General features: G+C 60.5%; 1 protein-coding gene across 1 annotated transcript in view; it reads left to right on the top strand.

Moving 5' to 3' along the window:
* HIP1 (huntingtin interacting protein 1) overlaps positions 1-19,583 on the top strand; it is a 52,577-nt gene that overhangs the window by 15,930 nt on the left and 17,064 nt on the right. Inside the window, exons 2-3 of the mRNA XM_059829110.1 lie at positions 18,698-18,761; positions 19,416-19,558. Coding sequence (XP_059685093.1) covers positions 18,698-18,761; positions 19,416-19,558 — 207 coding nt within the window. The remainder of the gene's footprint in view (positions 1-18,697; positions 18,762-19,415; positions 19,559-19,583) is intronic.

Raw genomic sequence — 19,583 nt, 5'->3', positions numbered from 1 at the left:
CTGGGGGAGAGGAGAGCAGGTTCAGCCACAGGGTATCATCCCGGCACTGGTCGCCCACCGCACGGGGGGACGGACGCTGAGCAGTGAATTAAAAATGTAATTTTTATCTGTCATTTGGACATCAGTTCATTTGCGCTGCCATTTTCCCCCCGGACTGAAATGGGCACGTTGATCCCGCTGGGTCTGGTGGGGGGGAGACGAGCCTGCCGCCCCTTTGCAAGACCAGAGGCAGCAAACCCCCAGCTCTTCGGAGCCCACGGCATGCCGGCACTTCTGGGAAGCAGCTCTCTGGGAGACGGGGAGGTGGTCAGAGGTCTCGGCAGCTGGGTTGGGGGTTGAGAGAGCTGTTGGGAAGTGACCTGCGACACCAAAGAAAGCGGAAAAACCTCCGGGAGCACACGGCGGAGGAGGCGGCGTTGCTGCAAGCCGGCGTCACCCGCTTTGCTCCAACCTCTCCCTGCAACCATGCGGCGCTTAAATATGAACATACTCAGAGCTGGAAACTTTCCCGGGGCTGTAAATATGTTGCCTATTTCCTATAAATACTTTTGCCCGTTACCCAGAGGCAGGCTCGGCGCCTGCCGCGCTCTGCGTCCCTCCAGCAGTGCTTTGCAGACTGCGGGCAGGGTCTGGCAGGGGTCTGGCAGTGTCTGGTCCCATGGGGTGGGGTCCGGCCGTAGGGAAAACATTTGCCGTGGCATTTCCCAACCTATTACGTCAGGTGCTTTCATTTCAGGCGAGTTTGTTCCTCGCTCGTTATGTGGATGTGCCGAAGCTGTTAACAGTCAGGGCTTCTTGTAGGTGTGTGTACGCGTTGCAAATCTGCCAGGAGCATCCGCTCGGCCCCTTTCTCCCCCGTCCTTTGGGTTTGTGGGGAAATGAAGCTCAGGAGAAGGTGTGAGAAGGTCCCGGGCGGTGGGTGTGTGAGTCTTGACTGGGCATTGAGCTGAAACATCACGCACTTGGCATTGCCACCGGGTCTGCCGGTCTCAGTTCAAGGGACGAACAAAGGGAGATCATGAAAATGATTCCTCTGGTGGGGCAATTTGAAGATTGCCTAAGGCAGAGGTTGGGACACTACGGAAGGGAGGGGGCTCCGTGCGCTTTGGGAGAGGGAGGAAGGCGTGCAAGGGCAGATGCTGAAGGTGTTTTGGCATGGCTTCGTCTCTGGCCCCACGGACACCAGCCGTGCTCCATGTGAAGCCTCCAGCTCCCCATACATGAAGCCTCCAGGGCAGAACTTGGGGGCTTCCGAAGGAAATTAGTGGGAGCAGTGTTTTATCGACTATCTTCTGAATCATTGATGGCGCTGATCCAGATATGGAGGAGCTGCAAAGTGGAAAAGTGTGGACAAAGTTGGCAGCCATTGATGGCCAGCAGGACTGGGGAAGTGATTGTCCCCCTGTACTCGGCGCTGGTGAGGCCGCACCTCGAATCCTGTGTTCAGTTTTGGGCCCCTCACTCCAAGAAGGACATTGAGGTGCTGGAGCGTGTCCAGAGAAGGGCGACGGAGCTGGTGAGGGGTCTGGAACACAAGTCTGATGAGGAGCGGCTGAGGGAGCTGGGGTTGTTCAGTCTGGAGAAGAGGGGGCTGAGGGGAGACCTCATCGCTCTCTACAACTGCCTGAAAGGGGGTTGTGGGGAGGTGGGTGTTGGTCTCTTCTCCCAAGTGACAAGGGATAGGACAAGAGGAAATGGCCTCAAGTTGTGCCAGGGGAGGTTCAGGCTGGATATTAGGAAAAATGTCTTTACTGAGAGCGTGGTGAAGCACTGGAATAAGCTTCCCAGAGAGGTGGTGGAGTCACCATCCCTGGAGGGGTTCAAGGAACGTGTGGACATGGCACTGCGGGACATGGTTTCGTGGCCATGGTGGGGTTGGGTTGATGGTTGGACTTGATCTTTTCCAACCTTAATGATTCTGTGATTCTGTGATTCTGTGATTCTGTAAATGGCCCCACTGATGGGGATAGATGCTGGGGGCATTTATCCCCATAGACCTCTGGGACTTGCAAGGAGCTGGGTGACAGAGGAGCTCTGGGTGCTGACAGCCCAGGGAGCAGTGAGGTGGCAAACACAGTAGCGGTGAGCACAGCGCTGATGGTTCAGTAGCGTGGTTGTGACCTTTGCCAATCCTGTTTCCTTCTTCTGGTCATTTTGTTTATCTTGGTGGTGTGGGCGTTAGGCTTACAAGAAGGAAGCGACTAACTACAGCGGTTCTTTGTATGTGTGTAAAGGAAGACGGAGCCTCAGTTGCAGTTCAGAAGGGTTTCCCGGTAACCTGCGCATACGGATGGGGCCGTAGTGGACACAGAAGAGATCTGCAAGCGATGAGCAACTGGTCATGTACATATTAGCTGAGGTTAAGCCTGCAGGTTTACATCCCACTGCCATGATTCACTTATGTGGCTACTGAAGGCTGTCCTTTTGGATCGAGGGCTTCAGGTAGTGCCTTCCACACCTGTCATAGGATCATGGACTCACAGGATGGTTTGGAAGGGACCTTCACAGATCATCCAGTCCAACTCCCCTGCCGTGGGCAGGGACACGTTCCACTAGATCAGGTTGCTCAAAGCCCCGTCCAACCTGACCTTGGACACCTCCAGGGATGGGGCATCCACAGCTCCTCTGGGTAACCTGTGCCAGTGCCTCACCACCCTCATCGTCCAACATTTCCTCCCTATGTCCAACCTAACCCCACCCTCGTTGAGTTGAAAACGGCTGCCCCTTGTGCTGTCACTGCAGGCCCTGGGCAAAAGTCTCTCTCCCTCTTTCCTCTGAGCCCCCTTGAAGTATGGAGCGGCCGCAGTAAGGTCTCCCCAGAGCCGTCTCTTCTCCAGGCTGCACAACCCCAACTCTCTCAGCCTTTCTCCATAGCAGAGGTGTTCCAGCCCCGGTACCATGTTGGTGGCCTCCTCTGGCCCCGCTCTACCCAGTGTGTGTCTGTCTTGTGCTGGGGACCCCAGAGCTGGACGCAGTGCTCCAGGGGGGTGTGAGGAGAGCGGAGCAGAGGGGGAGCATCCCCTCCCTCGACCTGCTGGCCACGCTGCTGGTGATGCAGCCCAGGAGACGCTTGGCTTTCTGGGCTGCAAGTCAAGGTTGCCCACTCATGTCCCATTTGTCACCCACCAGTATCCCCTGGTCCCTCTCCACAGGGCTGCTCTCCATCCATCCATCCATCCATCCATCCATCCATCCATCCATCCCCCATCTGTGCTGGCCCTGGGGATTGCCCCAACCCACGTGCAGGACCTTGCACTGGGCCTGGTTGAACTTCATGAGGTTCTCATGGACCCAGTCCTCCAGGCTCTCCAGGTCCCTCTGGATGTCCCCCCTTCCCTCCACCGTATCGACTGCAACACTCAGCTTGGCATCATCCTTTCCATGGCTTCCTAGCCCTCCACGCCAGGTGGGGAACCGGGGTTTCTTCTTCTCCAGGTTTGGATGGGAGGATCTGCCTGGCTCCTTGCAACGTCAGCAGGAGGGTGAAGCAGCGAGCGGGAAGGATGCTGCTTATCCCGTGTCTCTCTTTCCCTCTTGTATTTTTAATCCCGTTGGCTTTGCAGAGCTGCTCACTGAGCTCCTGCTAACCTTGGACCGGCCCCGTCTGCAGGCGCTGTCTGAGCGGTTACACGAGCCTCGTGCGGTTGCTGTAACACCAGCGGCTATAGATTGAACAAGGATCTAAAAATAACAAACGATCAATAACGGCAGCATGAACCCCAGCTTATTTATGACTTTTTTTTAAGAAAATCTGTATATTGACAACCCAACAAAGCGGCTTCCTGTCAAGGCAGGAGGGATAATGGAGCCGGGCTCCCTGCCCGTGTCCCAGCCTGGGGCTGGCAGCTGCGCCGGCTTCGCCCGCGCCCATCGGTTCCGCGGGGATTGCGTGGTTCTGCACCCCGGGAGCCCTTCATTTACCTTCTGCTTGGGGCGATGGGGAAGGGCAGCACTCCTCCCCGACTCCCCGCGCTGGTCCAGCCAGTGGTGAAGAGCCGGGGGAGCTCAGTACCCGCTGAAATAACCCCCTCACCGGCAGCCCCAGGCTGCCCGCTCCTGCCTGCGCTGCCTGCTCCGTGCCGGCACAAGCCTTCGGTGCGGCCGCCAGCCCTGGATCCATGCCCGCGTCAGACTGATCTGCTTTTTCCTCTCGCTTTCACATGCCCAGGAAACTGCGGCATTACAAGGATTTGAAAATGGCCTTGAGCTTTTTAAGCACTGTTCTGGAGCGGATATTTTTCCTAAATCAAGATTTGCAAAAGTATTTGGGCATTAGTCGGCTGGGGGGATTTCCAGAAGAATCAGAGCACTAAAACACCCTTTAAATCTGCCTCCCGTGCGAGTGCAGATGTGGTGGCGAAAAGCAGCTGGTTCACCAAGTCTGTGACCATTTGGGGGATTTTTTTTTTTATATCACCGGTATTAGTGTAAGGGTTTTCTGAAGGTTGTTCGTTGCTGGAACCCTTCTGAAAATCACAGTGGTGCGGGATCAGCCCAGAGTGGTTTGACCGTACTGCGTTGTCTGAGTCCAGAGAAACTCATCACACCTTCAGCTTCTGCCGATGCGGCTGCTCCGTCCCTCTATCCCAAATAACCCGTGGTGTGATGCTGGCTGTGGGAAGGGTGCCTGGGGCAGGTCTCGGCTCTGTTTGGGAAGGATGTGGAGCAGTGGATCAGTCAGGAAAGCTGTTCTGTGTTACGATGGTCCCGGCTCAGTGGAAAAAAAGCCACTGCCACAAACAGCAACGGCGAGGTGGGTTTCTCCTCTAAATCTCACTCGTACAAATAGACCCCAGTGCCCGGCATTCGCTCCCTTCTCCTAAAAAACCAAAACTCCTTGCACAGCGGTGATGCTCACCCAACTCCATGGACCAGAAACTAAACCCAGCCTAAGGAGTCCTCGAAGGCGCATCCTCCAAGTAAGTGCTCCAGATCAGGAGAGATGCTGAAAAGAGCTGAAACCTGCAAAATAGAAAATAAATAGTTTTCTAAGTGCTCAATGGTTTTCCCAATGAACCTGCTTTCTGCTTTATACCTAGAGCTCTGAAAACCCCGGGATCCTGGAGATCCTGTGCTGGAAAGATGCTCCAGCGGCATCTTGCATGTTTAAGCCACGGGGCAGGACTAGTTTATCGTGAGCCAAGAGAGCTGCTCTGCGGAGGTGGGTTTAAACTGCTCCTGCACTGGAGCAGCTGGAAAAAAAGTCATTCCCCAAGGAAAATGAATTTAAGAGACTGCGAATCCGAGGGGTGGGTTGAAAGCACAGTTCCTGTTCCGTTCCTTCCCTTGGGGAAGACTTGGGAAATACAGAGAGATCAAGAGGGAGCAACAGATATTATTAGTCATCCAGGAGGGAGGCGGCTGCGGGGGAAGAGGGTTTAAAAGGCTTCGGAGTATTTTTAGACCCGGTAAAATGAACAGAGAGGGGGGGAAAGAGGCAGGAGACCTTTGAGAGAGACGTAAATGCTTCACGGAGCAGAGCGGTCTGGGCTTTCCGCTCCATCCCGCCCCGAGCGTCAGCTCAGGCGGAGATTCGCTCAAATAAAAGTAGGGGATGTAAAACCAATAACAGAAAATGCCTTCTAGATCATTACCCGACGAACCTCATCAAGCTGGCTGTAATGACAAAAGGCCACATTTGCCAAGACATTTTAGCCCTAATTCCCTTCGTTTTAGCGGGAGTTGGTTGCCAAAATAGAGTTTAAAAGCTGCTCGTGGAGCCTCCGGTGGGCTCGGGGAAGATGCTGAATGTCTCTCCTCCTTCATCCATCACGGTCCGGACCGCACGTCCCGGCCCGGCAGCTTGCAGGAGAATAACGGAGCTGCGGGAGGGTGGAGGGTGTTTCCAGGGTGGTGTAGAGGGTCTTGGAGTGAAGCACGAGAGGAGATTAAATACAGCCGGGGGGGAGAGGAGGGGGCTGTCCGCTGCTCCGGATCAGCTGGGAGGATGATGAAGGCACTCGGGGGACAGGGTGAAGCACGGGGCTGCCTCCCCCCTGGTTCTCCAGGGAAGCAGCCCTTGCTTTGCCTTCCCTATTCCTTGCTGGGAAAAGTCCCTTCCTACCTCCCGAGCCGGCGGGGTTGGCGGAGGCAGCGCCTTTGATGCCCTGCGGTTTTTCAGCAGCACCTTCAGCGCATCCCCAGCATCCCCCCCACCGCCTTCATTCGCAAGGTAATTCCCTCCATCCCAACTGGAGCGCATCTGCTCCGGAGAGGCTTGCTAGGGCTGGTCCTCTGCAAGCTCATCCCGAATTGCTGGGATGGGATGCAGCCCTGGAGAGGGTTGCTGGAGCCTGGGATGAAGTGTGTGGGTTTGCACACCCGACTGGGATGCTCTATATATCCTCCCCAGCTCCTGCCGCAGTGGCACGGAGATTTAGAGCGAGTTCGCTTATGGCACAGCCTTCGGTGGATTTGTGCGAGTGAGTTAAGCGTAATAAATATATATTGGCATCTATAGCAGTTGAAGGAAAGTGGAAGCAGAGCTGATGCTCCTGCAGCTGCAAAGAGCAGCAGGTCAGCGCCTCGGCGTCTTTACAGGAGACCCTGGGAATAACCCGGGAGCACCGTGCAGGGCAGGAGCGGTTCTCGTGTGCCAGCACCAGCGTTTCTCCGCGGCGATGAGGTGAACCACAGCAGGGAACTCCCCTGGGCTCAGTAAAGCAAAAAGGAAATTCCTTTCACCCCAATGCACCCCCATAGCAGTGGGATTTGTCCCCACGGGTCACACCAGCCCATGCTGAGCCCCGGCACGGTCACGGGTGCTGCCGTCCCCACTCAGTGCTTTCAGCTTGGGGAGCGCAGCTTTGCTTGCCACTGGGGAATTTGGGGTTCCCTTTGCTGCGGGGACCCTCCCGAACTTGCTTTTAAATTAATTTTCAGGTGTTCTTCTAGAGCTGCCTTAGCTCTTATTTTTACCCTGTAGCTGAAGACCCCCCCTTGCTGTGAAGCCGGCTGGACTTGGAGCTCTCTCCCTTTTCCCCAAGTGCTTCCTGGCGGCCTCCAAAATCTGGGTTTTGCTGGCCGGAGTGGCTCAGCCGTGAGGAACCACGCAGCGGCCGTGGCCGTGCCGCAGTAGCCCAACACTCAGAGCTCTGGAGCATCCACAGGAGACCATCGGTAATGGGAATTACCATCGTCTCTCTGAAGTGGCTTTAGCATCAGCTGAGATGTTTGGTTCAGGGGTGAGCTTACGTGAAAGCTTGATTTTGAAAAATAAGGTTAATGATGACGAGCTGACTTTGTTTGTGGGGTTAAGGAGGGATGTTGGGAGCACAAAGCCTGTACGCGGGAGGTGGGCAGCTTGGCATGGCTGCACAGGGGTTTCGATGGTATTACAGGGTGTCGCCAGTGAATACGGCTGAAGGGTGGATCCTGCGTATTATTTTACACGCTGTGTATTTCCCGTGCAGGTGGCATAGGAGGAAAAGTCACATCTGTCCTGTACGTGTGGTGAGGGGGATTGGGTTTTGCTCCAGAGGATGCTCTTTGATTTTGGCTGCGCCTTGCCAAGTGTGTGCTCTTTGCATACCTGCCTTAAGGTCTCTTCATGCAAATGAGGCATTAAAACCTGATGGCCACGTGCTAATTGCAGGGCTGTGGCCTCTGGAGACGGTGCTCTGGGAAGCGTGGACCGCATCTGCAGGACATCCCGGGACAGCAAGGCAGCAGCGGTTGCGGCACTGGGTTCAGAGCAATGCTAAACCCAGCTAAGGGTGAATTAATTAAATCCAGGATCCCATTAAGCCAGGGGGAACACCAGGCTGGGCTGCACCGCGAGGACCCAAGCTCCCACTTTCCATGCCGGGAGCACGGCTGGGAATCGCTCGCCGAGGGGCTTTGCCGTGGGGAGGGCACAAACCCCGTTGCCCGTTCCCAGCCACAGTGCTCGGTTCTGGCTTTGTCCCCCCTTGCTTTCGGGGCCTGGGCGCCCTGTCCCAGGAACGCTGGCGTTGCTGCCGTGCCTCCCGTGGCTGGTGCGGCAGAGACCATTCCTGCCACGCACACGTGCCGTCGTGGCTGTTGTGATAGGGGCTGTCGAGCCCCGTCATGCCCGGCGTGATAGGGGCAGGTATCCACGACAGGGACAGGTATCCACGACAGGGACAGGCATCCGTGATGGGGGCCGGTACCCGCGATAGGGGCCGGTACCTGCGATCGGGGCAGGTACCCGCACCCAGGGCGCTGCCTCGTGCTCACCCCCAGGCTCAGAGCAGGGACCGGACTCTGCTCCCGGAGGAATTTGGCGGCTGCTTGAAACCATCCGGTCCAGCAAAACACATTTGGTGCGGCAAAAATCCGATGAGCCGTGTACCTGCATTGCTGCCGAGCGGTGCGTCTGTCTGTCCGTCCCAGGAATCACAGCAGAGGCTTTAACAGCCACCTGAGGAAAACACGACCTGGGTCTTGACCCTAAAAGCTGCTCCCCCCAAAGCCAGGATTAATTGGGTGGGGTGTGTGCGGAGCTGGGTGCTGGCAGGGCGCAGGGGTGGCAGTGCTCCATCCCTACAGGTCCCCGCAGGGATGTGGGATCCCATTATCTTATTAAGAGTGACCAAGTCACCATCCTGGAGTAAGTGGCTGAGCCGTGACTAGACGATGGTAATCCTGGGGGATTAGTGTGTTCGGCCAGGGCTGGCACCACAGGAGCGTTTTTTTCTTAGGGCTGTGAAGCTTCTCCTCCGCCTTCAGCCGAGGGGCAGCTGCGATGCTTTTCCTCCTCCCGGCTTTGGGGCTGCTTTTAGGGGATTCGCAGAACGATAGAAGGATCGTTCGGGTTTCTTCCGTGCCTCCTGTTGGAAGATGCTGAAGTGCTTCTTGAGCACCGGTGGGATCTGGGAAAAAACAAAATACTCCTGCCTGGGTGTTTGCCTGTCCCGCGGCGGGGCGGCAGTCCCTGCTCGAAGAACGGGCAACGCGGGCAGTCAGCGTGCGGTGCCTGCCCGAGAGTGGTGGACTGTCGGGGGACTCGTTTGCCACGGCAGTTTAATTGCCTTTGTTGTTGGAACCGAGATTGCAACAGCCGAGTGGGCTCCTGTGCAAGGGAAACCCAGTGCAGGTCACCAGCCAGCCCCCCAGGTGTAGCTTCCCCCCCAGGCACAGAGATGGGGCAGAGGGGTGCAGGAGGTAGGGCAGGGGATGGAGTGGGGGGAAGGCAGTGGGGCAGGGGATGGAGTGGGGGGAAGGCAGTGGGGCAGGGGATGGAGCAGGGGGTCAGGTGGTGGGGAAGGGGATGGAGCGGGGGGGGGGGGAAGGCAGTGGGGCAGGGGATGGAGCAGGGGGGCAGGCGGTGGGGCAGGGGATGGAGTGGGGGGAAGGCAGTGGGGCAGGGGATGGAGCGGGGGGAAGGCAGTGGGGCAGGGGATGGAGCGGGGGGTCAGGCAGTGGGGCAGGGGATGGAGCAGGGGGGCAGGCAGTGGGGCAGGGGATGGACCGGGGAGAAGGTGGTGGGGCAGGGGATGGAGCGGGGGTCAGGCGGTGGGGCAGGGGATGGGGCAGGCAGGGGGGCAGGGGGGCAGGTGGTGGGGCAGGGGATGGGGTGAGGGGTCTGGAAGTGGGGCAGGCGGAGGGGCAGGGGATGGGGTGAGGGGGCAGGCAGTGGGGCAGGGGGTCAGGCGGAGGGGCAGGGGATGGGGCGGGGGGGCAGGCGGGGGGGGCAGACTGCCCCGGGGGGGGGCGGAGCCCACCGCCCTCTCTGCCACCGACCATCCCCTCCGCAACCGCTCGCCGCTGCCCCGAAACCACCCCGCGGGCGGGGGCCGCGGCGGGGCGCTCCCGCGGGGGCGGGCGCTTCGGCGGGGGCGGTAGCGTACCGCCCCCCCCCCCCCCCCACGCGTGCCCACCCCCACGCGCGCCCCCGCGGGGCTCCTTTGTTATTCCGACGGAGCGCCGCGGCCGCCCCCCACCCCCCCCCCCCACCCCGTGCCGCCCCTCGCGGGAGCGCGCCGTGCGCGGGTGCGCGCCCCCCCCCCCCCCCCCCGCTCCGCTCCGCTCCGCTCCGCCGCTCGGCAGAACCTTCCAGCGCCGCCGCCCCGCGGGGCCGCCGCCATGGGCGCCGCCGCGCCGCGCTGAGCCCCGCACCCGGCGCCCGCGGGGCCCCGAGCCCCCGCCCGCGGCCGCCCCTCCGCCATGGAGCTGGGCAAGGTGGTAAGTGCGCGGCCCCGGGGATCCCCACCCCCCTCCCCGGGGTCCCCCCCCCCCCCGCGGGGTCCCCCCGCAGCACCCCGGTAGGGGCAGAGCGCGGCATCCAGGTTTATTCCCGGAGTAAGGGTCTGCAGGCAGCGAAACTCCCTCCCGGGGAAGTTTGGGGTGTTGGTAAGCCCCCAGACACCGGTGTCCCCGGGTGTGAAATGGGGGGGAGCCAAGGGACGGGTTTGGGGTGGCAGTGGGAGCAGCGCACACCCCCCCCTCCGTTACCGGGGGGCTCATCCTCCCCGTTACGGCTGATCCCCCCTCCCGCGCTGCTGCAGCCCGGGTCGGGGTTTGCTCCCACGCGCCCGTTTTAACTCGCTTTCCCCCGGTCTTCCACCCGGGCTGGGTTCAGGTGGTGCCACCAGCACCCACGTCCCCGTGTCCCCACGCGCGGTGCTGCTGTCACAGCCCCTTCGGCCCGTGGGGGCAGCCCCTCACCCGGGCGTAGGGGATGGAAACAAGTTTGGGGTGAAAAGTGGGGTTTTTGGGTCCGTTCCTGCAGGGAGGCGTGTTCATCCCCGGTGCCGCTCACCTGGGAAGAGGGATTTTGCTTTTCGCGGCGCTCCGGCAGAGCCGGGTTAGGGATGGGGAAGGGCCCTTGGGTGCAGCGTGGAGCCTGTATGGTCCTGGCTGGTCCCAGCTCCGTTGCAGGATCCAGACATCCTGGAGGGATAACGGGCGAGGGAAACCCCGATCTGCTCGCAGGAGCATCGCTTGGCGGGAGGCGTTGCATGGAAGGATTGCCACCAAAGCTATCTTGGCACCGCCAGGCTCCGCATCCCCGCGGCATCCCGGCTCCGCAGAATTCGGGAGCATCCCGCTAGGGCGATACGCACCCCGGGTGTTCCCAGCGGGGTAAAACTTCCAGGGGAAGGTCGGTCCTGGGATGGCAGCTGATCCCCGAAATGCGCGTCTGGAGATGAGCTCTCGGCGTCTGCTCCCCGCATCCTCCAGCCTCGCTCCTTTACTTCCTCCTGTTCCAAAAAATGCCCAAATATTTGCATTTGCTGGGAAGCAGAAGGCTCCGGTCGGGACCGTTGGGAGCGTTTCAGGGATATTTGAAGGCGGTGGAGGACCTTCCTGAACCACCAACCGTGGAAAACACAGCCATCCTCCCTCCCCAGACAGAAATCACCGCTGCTGGAAGGGATTATCTTCGCATAAAATCCCCGCTTAAATTAAAAGCCTGGCTAACGGGCAGCTCATGGGAAAGGCTCCGGCCGTGGCCGAGCCGGCTGGGCAACGTGGCGCACAATGATGGATTGGATCAATAATTAAGCGCGAAGAGTAACGAGTGTTTTTCGGGGGGAGCAGCCACGGAGGGGTGCGGGGGTCCTGGGGACCCTCCTGGTTTTCTGCCTCTAATCGGATCCAGCCACGCCTGATGGGCTCTGGTTGTTCCGCGGGGTCTCCGGTTGCGGCGGGTCGGAAGCGTCCAGCAGCAGCAACCGGGGCCTGTGGTGGCCCTTTGTGGTGCTTGAGGTGACCAAAGCGCTGCCCAAGTTCTTCCGCAGCCTCGGCTGGCTTCTCTTTGGCTGTTATTTCAGCTGGGGGGTTCAAAGGGAGCCGAGTTTTATGGCATCAGCTGCCCCAATGGTCTTTGGTGAGGTTTGGCTTCTTCTGTAGCCTCACTTCTTGCCAGCTGTCCTCCCCAAAATCAGTTTTCTCGCTGTCCGATTTTTTCCCCAAAGGTTTATCTGTGTATTGGAAAAGTCCGTATGCCTTAAACTAGGTTTAAAAAACACAGGTCCAAGGAACTAATCTGCATAAATTGTTTATGGCACTGGAGAAATCCAGTGGCCCAACTCTTTGGGTGCTGGTCCCCCGACGGTGGGCGGTGATGTGTTCGGCGTTGGTGGAAGTGGAACCAAACCCTTCCAGCCACTGGTGACCAACCCGGCTCTCCCCTCCTGGCATCAGATGTCTCGCTCGAGTCCGTGGGACCCACTGTAAGTCGGTTGGGTGGTTGTCTTTGCCCTTTCCCTTTGCTTGCCTGGAAGGTGGAGGAGCGATGGGGTCGCGCTGTCTCGTCCTGCCCCAGCTCTCGTGATGACCTCTGCTTTGATGCCACCCTGCTGCCCTTGGGACGAGCGGAGAGCTCGTGGGGTGGTCTGTTCAGATACACTCAAAATGTGTATCCCTCAACTTACTTTCATTTTTCTACCGTGATAACGGTACTACAGCTCATGAGGCAAAGGCATTGGTGGCAGTCGGATGGCAGCTGCCTCCTCGCACGTCTCCTTCTGGTGTGGAGACCTCTGAAGACCACGTCACCCCTCCCTGGCCTGGCCCAGGTGGTTTCTCGCCTGGAAGCACCGCGTGTGCTGGAAGAGCTCCTCCGTAACGCTCACACTGGGCTTCACCGTGCGCCGGAGAGCGCTGATGGTGGGTAGACCAAGCATGACGTCCATCTGAAGTCGTCGTCCTCCCAACCTCGGGAGAGCAGACCCGGAGGCGGCGATGCCAGGGCAGGTCCCTGCCCGGAAGAGCCTCGCAGCAATGCCGTCGGCTTCCAACGGGGCTCACGGACCCCGTGGCCGTCTTCCCGGTGGCTCCGGTTTGGGGTGTCCCATGTGCCGTTGGGTGGCAGGGGGGCAGCAGGGCAGGGTGTGGGGCAAGGTGTCCCCAAGCACCTCCTGAGGTCCCCATGCTGGTGTCCCTTGGGACTGAGGGCTGTCTCTGGTACACCTTGGTCCTCCTTCTCCTGCTGCCATCCGAGCTGGTGGTGTTGGCATCTCCTAGAGAGGTACCTCTCGAGCCACCGCTACTGGGAGCAAACCCTGGCGCAGGCAGTGAGGTTTCGGGGTCTCTAACGCTGGAGGCCAACATTCCTCTGGGGAAAATGTGGCTGGTTTTATGGCCCAAGCGCAGGGAAATCTGAGACTTGCATCATTTATTTCTCATCTGGTGGGAGCAGGAGGTGAGAGGAGCAGCAGCACCTTCAGGGAGATGCTCACACAGACGTGGTCAAGGCGCTTTATTCCTGGAGCGGCTCCGGCATGTAGCTGGCTGGGAGAGGAGCGCTTTCTTTCTAAACTCGCGGATCCAGCAGCGGATGCAGCCAAATAGCCCGGATTAAATGATGGGAAGGTATTTCTAATGTCTCCTCTCACAAAGGAAGCATTTAGGACTGAGCGGGAAGACTGGTTTGTGCTGAGCATCCTCTTATCCTATACGTAGAAACAGATCCATGCGCGTACGAGGCACGCAGCACCTGGCCCCGCGCGGCCGGCCAGCCCTGCCGGCGCTGCCTTTCTGCTTTCCTTTCCCTCCGGCTGCACAAAGCCGGGCTTTTTCCCTGCTCCCGCCGCGGCTGTCGAAGGCCACGGGTGCCCGGCAGCCTTGCGGAGCGGGGACCGCGGCTACCCCGGCTCTCCCCGGGAGCTCTCGCCAGTCCCCAGCATGGCGTTGGGCACCCCCGGCGTTATCCAGCCGGCTTTGCTTCAGGATTTTGCCGGAGGAAAACCTTTCCTGAGCCCCGGCGAGGCTGTGATTTGCTTTTATCTGCTATTGGCGAGTGATGTTTCAAGAGAGATGTGTGCCCTCCAAAAAGCCCGCCCGCAACCCCGCGTCCTGCACACCTCTGGGGCCAGGGCGAAGCTTTGCTACACTGAGATTTGCGTTTTAGTTAAGCTCAGGGATTTTTTTTCCCAGGCTTGTCGTAGTCGGGTCTCCCTCCTCGCTCGCTTCCCCCGCAGCCCCTGCGTCTGCAGGGCTTGGTTGCGAGCCGTTTTCCAGAGGTATGCTCCATCCCTCTCCATTTATAGAAAGGAATTAAGGAGAAATGAAGGGAGCATTACTAAGAGGATTTGCGCTGCGACTTACTCAGTTTCTCCAAGTAATTTGCAATAGCTCTGGATTCTTTAATCAACACTCATTTCCTTTTGGAAATGAAAGGAGAAGCGGGAAGGCGCTGCGCAGCTCCTGAGCTCTTCGCCGCCGAACCGGAGACTTGCAATTCAGAGGAGACTGAGAGCGTAATTTGGGGAGCTCTGGCAGGGAGATGAGGGTGTGTGTACGTGCATGTGAAGGTGAGAAATGTTTCTCAGTGCTCAGAAAGCCTCTGTCACTCTGTCTCGGGTCCCTCTGTGCATTTTTGGGCTCCCCTGTCCCTGTCTGGAGCCTGCCGTCGCGGTGTTTTAGTTGACGTGAGCCACGGTTGGGGGGGTCACCCCGGTGCGGAGCTGTCGGTGGCTGGGCTCTGGTGTTGCATCTCCCTGTGAGAGTCAGGAGACTTGGGGGTCCTGCGGGACGTGATCCGGCTCGCCCCAAGGTCTGGCAGCGCTCCTTGCCAGCGGGATTCCCGGAGTCCCACTGGAAGGGCGCTAAATTCCCCCGGGGCAGGGCTGCGGCGGCATGTCAAGCCACAGGAAAAGACCTTGCACGGGTTTTTGGGGATCCCCTGGGTGCTGCGGAGGGAGGAGAAGCCGCTCAGGCAGGTCCCACTGCTCTGGGGCAGAGATGTGGTCGCATGGTCCCTGGTCTCTATTACCTGACTCTGGCCCTCCCCTAAATGGCCTGAGCTTTTCTGTGCTCGTGGCGGTGGGGTTTCCTTGAGCCGCTCGAGACGCGCTCACGGCGTCGACAGTGCTCGCGGCATCGACAGTGCTCGCGGCGTCGACAGTGCTCGCGGCGTCGACAGTGCTCACGGCGTCGACAGTGCTCACGGCAGTAACGGTGCTGCTCGCCCAGCCTTGGCAGAGCACCCATGGCCCAGCCCTGCCCTGGGTGCTGTTCCGCTGAGGTCTGCCCCACACCCCAGCCCCATGGCCCTGCCCGGGGGGGCCGGCATGGCGGCGTCACCCCCTTGCAGCTCTCGTTGTGCAAATGGGGCCCCGCTGGCCTCTCCTCTCGCTTCCCTCCTGACCTCGCTGCCTCAGCGGCGTTGCACAAGAGGAAACACCGGGGTTTCCTTTCCCGGCAGCGGGGAGGGGTGCGGGGCTGGAGGAAGGGCCTGGCTGCCCCACACCGGCCGTGGTCCCCTGCCCCACTGCCCGTGGTGGCGGGGGGCAGCAGCGGGAGAGGAGCCCTTTGGGCATCCAGGTGGGTGCAGGGACCGGGGGCCGACATCCCTCCATCGGCGAGAAACCGGAGCTGGGCCAGCGGCGCTGCCGAGGACACGCTTGTGGCCCAGCGGGTTAGAAACAGCCCTTGGGGTGTAGAAGCTTGTAATTAAATGAAAAATAAAATACCGTCAGCTGTAGGTGCCGGATGGTGTTGAGAAGCGGCACCTGTGGGTCGGGGTGAAAGACCATCTCTGTGGCAAAAAGATCTGAGCTTTCTTTCAAGGCAGCCCCAAATTTCCCTCCTTCTTGACCCGGTTTCGCAGCCAAAACTCGTGGACAGGAGCATATGCCGCTGTCGCCCTCCCCAGCCCTGCTCGTCCCTTGGAGGTGACACTTGCAGCCCCGGTCCCTCGCTGCTGCCCTGCGCTCCTCCGGTTCGCTTGCGCCGATGCTGCCGGAGCCGCTGGCGCGGCAGTTTGGGCATCCCGCGAGTCCTGGTGCCTGCTCCGAGCGGCTCCCAGCATGGGAGCCCTGTCCTGCCCTCCCGGGGGATGCAGCAGGGAGGGGGGGTGCCCACGGCACCCGCCAGGACAGAAACGTGGGATCCGGCTTTTCCTCGGAATACCTTTCTGCCATCCACACGGACATCGCATGCGCTTCAAAGGGAGCGGGGGGCTTGGGGTGGAGGGTCCTGGAGGCCACCGCCCGGAGCCAGGGGCTGCCAGAGCCCTGTCACCCCCCCCACTGTGTCTCCCCACTCTGGGGGGTCACTGGGGGGCCTCTTCGTTGGGAAAAACATGTCCTTGCTTTACCAGGAAAAGCTGGCAGGAAACAGCACTTAAACTGGGAGCTCCATTTCCAGCTTTCCCGGCGATGCGGCAGCCCCCGGCACTGCTTCCCTCCAGAGACCACCCCTGTCCGGTCTCTCAAGGACGGGGACTGGATGTGTGCCGCAGGGAAGCCACCGGCTTCAGGAGAGTGGTGCTCCTATCCTGCCTCCGGCTACGAGCTTCCACTCGTCGGCTCTGGCTTTGCGCTTGGCTTGTTACTTGTGGTCCAGGACTCCCATTTCAAGGCGGGATGTGTGTTTAAAGACGGATCCTGGCGCTCCTCACCGTGCTGGGTGGTCGTCGTGACCATCCTGCCTGCCTGCGCCTTCGTGGCTGCGGACTGGGATTTTGGACGTGGGCAAGTTGCACCTGGAGCTGGATCCGTGGCACGTGTCGCCGATGGCTGTTGGGACGTGGGTATCACCCTCCAGGCTGCCGCTGCTGGCAGAGAGGTGCCTTCCTGAGGATGCCTGTTGGGATTTTTTTAATGTTGAATTTTATTGTTTTCATAAACGACAAGGCGCTGCGGCCGCGGGGACGGGCAGAGCTGCAGAGGTGGCTCCCACCCTGGGTCCCCTGTGTTGGGAACCTGCTCCCCTCCATCCAGCCCCTCAGGAAGGGACATCTGATGGGGTCAGATTTCTCCACTACCAACGTTTCTTTCAGCTCTCCTTAAAACCCAGCTGAGGTGCAGGTTCTGGTCTGTGTCCAGCCCACTGCTGGACTGGGATGCTCGTCCCTTGCAGCCAGCGATCCGGGTCCCCCGCCACCCCGAAATGAGCCTACTGCTCTTGCTGGTCACCTCTATGGTCCTTACTGGTCACCTCCGTGGTCAGCTGGTGGTGAGCACGGTGACCAGCTCAGCGCAGCTGGAGACCCGCTGTGGTCCCCAGCAGAGCCAGCGCTGTAGGGATGGGGCTACGAACACCCCGGGGCTGCACGGACCAGTCCTGCTCGAGAGCAGCCGGCATGGCCGGAGCGAGCAGCAGCATCCCCCCAGCAGAACTGGGTTCATACTGGGACATCAGGACCCAGACCCCATGTTTCAGCTAAGGGGGTGCTCGGCCCTGGGATAGGGGTGCAGTTGGCAGCTGTGGGTGAGATCAGAAGCTGTCTCAGCCCTTAAGCACGTTGTCCCTGCTCTGGCTGGCGGATGCTTTGGTGGCAGAGGGGCTCTCGGGGCAGGTGGGTCGGGCTCGACGCCGGGGGTCTGGGCCGTGCTCAGCCATACGTGGGGTGCCCGTGGCTCGTGCCCATGGTCCCCCCAGCCCTGCTCAGCACAGTCATCGGGGTCGGCCGTGATGAAGCCGTAGCGGAGCCGCCTCGGAGAGGGCCAGCAAGTGGGGATGCAAGAAGGATTGCAGTGAGGAAGGTGCTGAGATTAATCCCACTGCTTTAATTGGTTTATATCAGTAATTAGGTACTTCTGGCAGTGCTGAGCCAGCTGGTTTCTTCCGTCGGCAGCGAGGTCCTCGCGGAGCAGGCGACAGGCAAGCGCTCGGTGTCACCACGAACGACGCAAGAGCTTGGGGAGAGGGCAACCCTGTGCCAGCATCACCGCGCTTCCCCTAAACCATGGCCAAGTAGCATCAGCCAGTGTCCCCCCGCTGCCGGCAGAGCTCCCTGAGGGGCAGGAATGGGGTAGGGTTAAAAATCCTGCCCGGCAAAGGCTTCCAGCAGCTGCCGCTGCCTCTTCGGAGGCTAAATGGAGCCCTGGCTCTGCCCAGGCTCCTCAGCGTGGGCTTCCCGAGGTCCCCGACGTCTGCATTGCAAGTCTTGCCTTTCCTGGCAGAGAGCACAAGGGCAGCTCGCGGGCAGGGTGGGCAGGGTTGTGCTGGGGAGAGGCTGCCTGCAGCGCTGCCTGCCCCACGGAGGGTTGTGCCGGCTCCCAGCAGGATCGGAGCGGCCGGGGAGCACCGGGCTGTGGGCACCGGTTGTGCCGTGTCCGGATGCGCCTGTAGCCAAGCTGAGATGTGCCGGTTGGCGGTGGGGTGGGGAGGTGGCAGCGGGTGCCAGCCAGGGCAGCTGCCTGCACTGTGGGCAGCGGGTCCATCTCCCGCCCCTCTAATCCCACAGTTGGGGCCGTGTCCGGCCGTGGGGTGGGTGGGCTGGGGTAGAACACCCGCGACTGCAGAGCCGCTCTGCTTCGGTGCTGACTAAGCTGGGACCTGCCCTTTGCTGCCAGACAGCGCGGGCAGCCCAGGTCCTGCTCCGCTCTGCAGCGTGCGGTGGTCTCGCTGTCCTGCTACCAGATTCCCTGTGCTCCCTGAAACACCCTCTCTGCTCAGCAATCCCCAAAAGTGGAGCAGGAGCCTCCCACTGCTGCCTGTGATCCGAGGGCAGGGGAGGGATTTGCCTTCCCTCCACCCAGCCCACCGCTCCAAGGGCGGGAGAGGGTCCTTTGTGGTCGCTGCTTTAATTGCGTCGTTATTATGCGGAGTAAATGAATCCTGGCAGCAGCTGAATCTGGCGGATGCCAACCACATCCCAGAAAGGCATCCGGCAACAGGCAGCATCCAGCTGGCACGAGCAGGGACTGGGGACCTGGATGGGACCCAGCCACCCACAGGTGCCGCAGAGCCGGGGGGGGTCCCAGCAGGTGAGGGGGGACCAGGGGGGGAGCCCGAGCCCTCCGCAACTCACCTCCCCTCCACCGCCTCTCTTTTGCAGACTGTCAGCATCAATAAGGCTATTAATGCGCAGGAAGTGGCTGTCAAGGAGAAACACGCCAGAAATATCCTTCCCAAAGTTGGCTGCGGGACAAGCGAGCATGGGACCGGGACCGGGGCCGGCCGGGAAAGGGGCAGCAGTGAGGCGGCGCATGGGGAGAGGTGCTGGCGCAGCCGGGCCGGTACCACAAGCCGGCTGCCGGGCTGGTGGGGGGGGCTGGATGGGATGCTGGGGGGATCTCAATGATGGTTGGGGTTTTTCCGGCACGGCACAGGGTCCCTGGTCCTGCTGCTGCAGCCTTTGCTTGTCGGTGGATGTTCAGCCTTGTGCCCCCAGCGCTGACATCCCATGGGACGGGCAGACGCCTGCAGCAGATTGTCTACCCTGGGGCGAGGATGGTAAATCCCCAAAGGTGCTTGTGAGCATGCTGCCACTAAAAGTGGATCCCCAGCATCCCGGCAGGGCAGCTGGGAAGGCTCAGCGGAGGCACAGCCCTAGCCCCGAGCATGCCGCGGTGCTCCCGGCACAGCGGTGTGGGGCTGGAGCAGAGGGGACGGCATGTGCCACCCCTGGGGACAGCACGCACCGGGGCTTGGCAGCTTAGTGCTCCCCGTGGTGGCCCGGCTCCCCTCAGCTCTGTGAGTACCAGCCAGCTTTGGGGTGGCCGCTCTCCGTCACCGCCAAGGGGGAGAGGAGCGTTTCCTTGACCGGCCGCCACCATGCATCCTGGGCACGCACCATGAGAAGGGGGCACAGACCTTCTGGTCGGTGGTGAACCGGCTGCCGCTGTCAGGCAATGCCGTGCTCTGCTGGAAGTTCTGCCACGTCTTCCACAAACTCCTCCGGGACGGCCACTCAAACGTGAGTTCTGCGAGCTGGAAAACCG

The sequence above is a fragment of the Gavia stellata genome, chromosome 25 (assembly GCF_030936135.1).
Source record: "Gavia stellata isolate bGavSte3 chromosome 25, bGavSte3.hap2, whole genome shotgun sequence".
NCBI lineage: Eukaryota > Metazoa > Chordata > Aves > Gaviiformes > Gaviidae > Gavia > Gavia stellata.
This window is presented reverse-complemented; position numbering and strand designations above follow the sequence as displayed.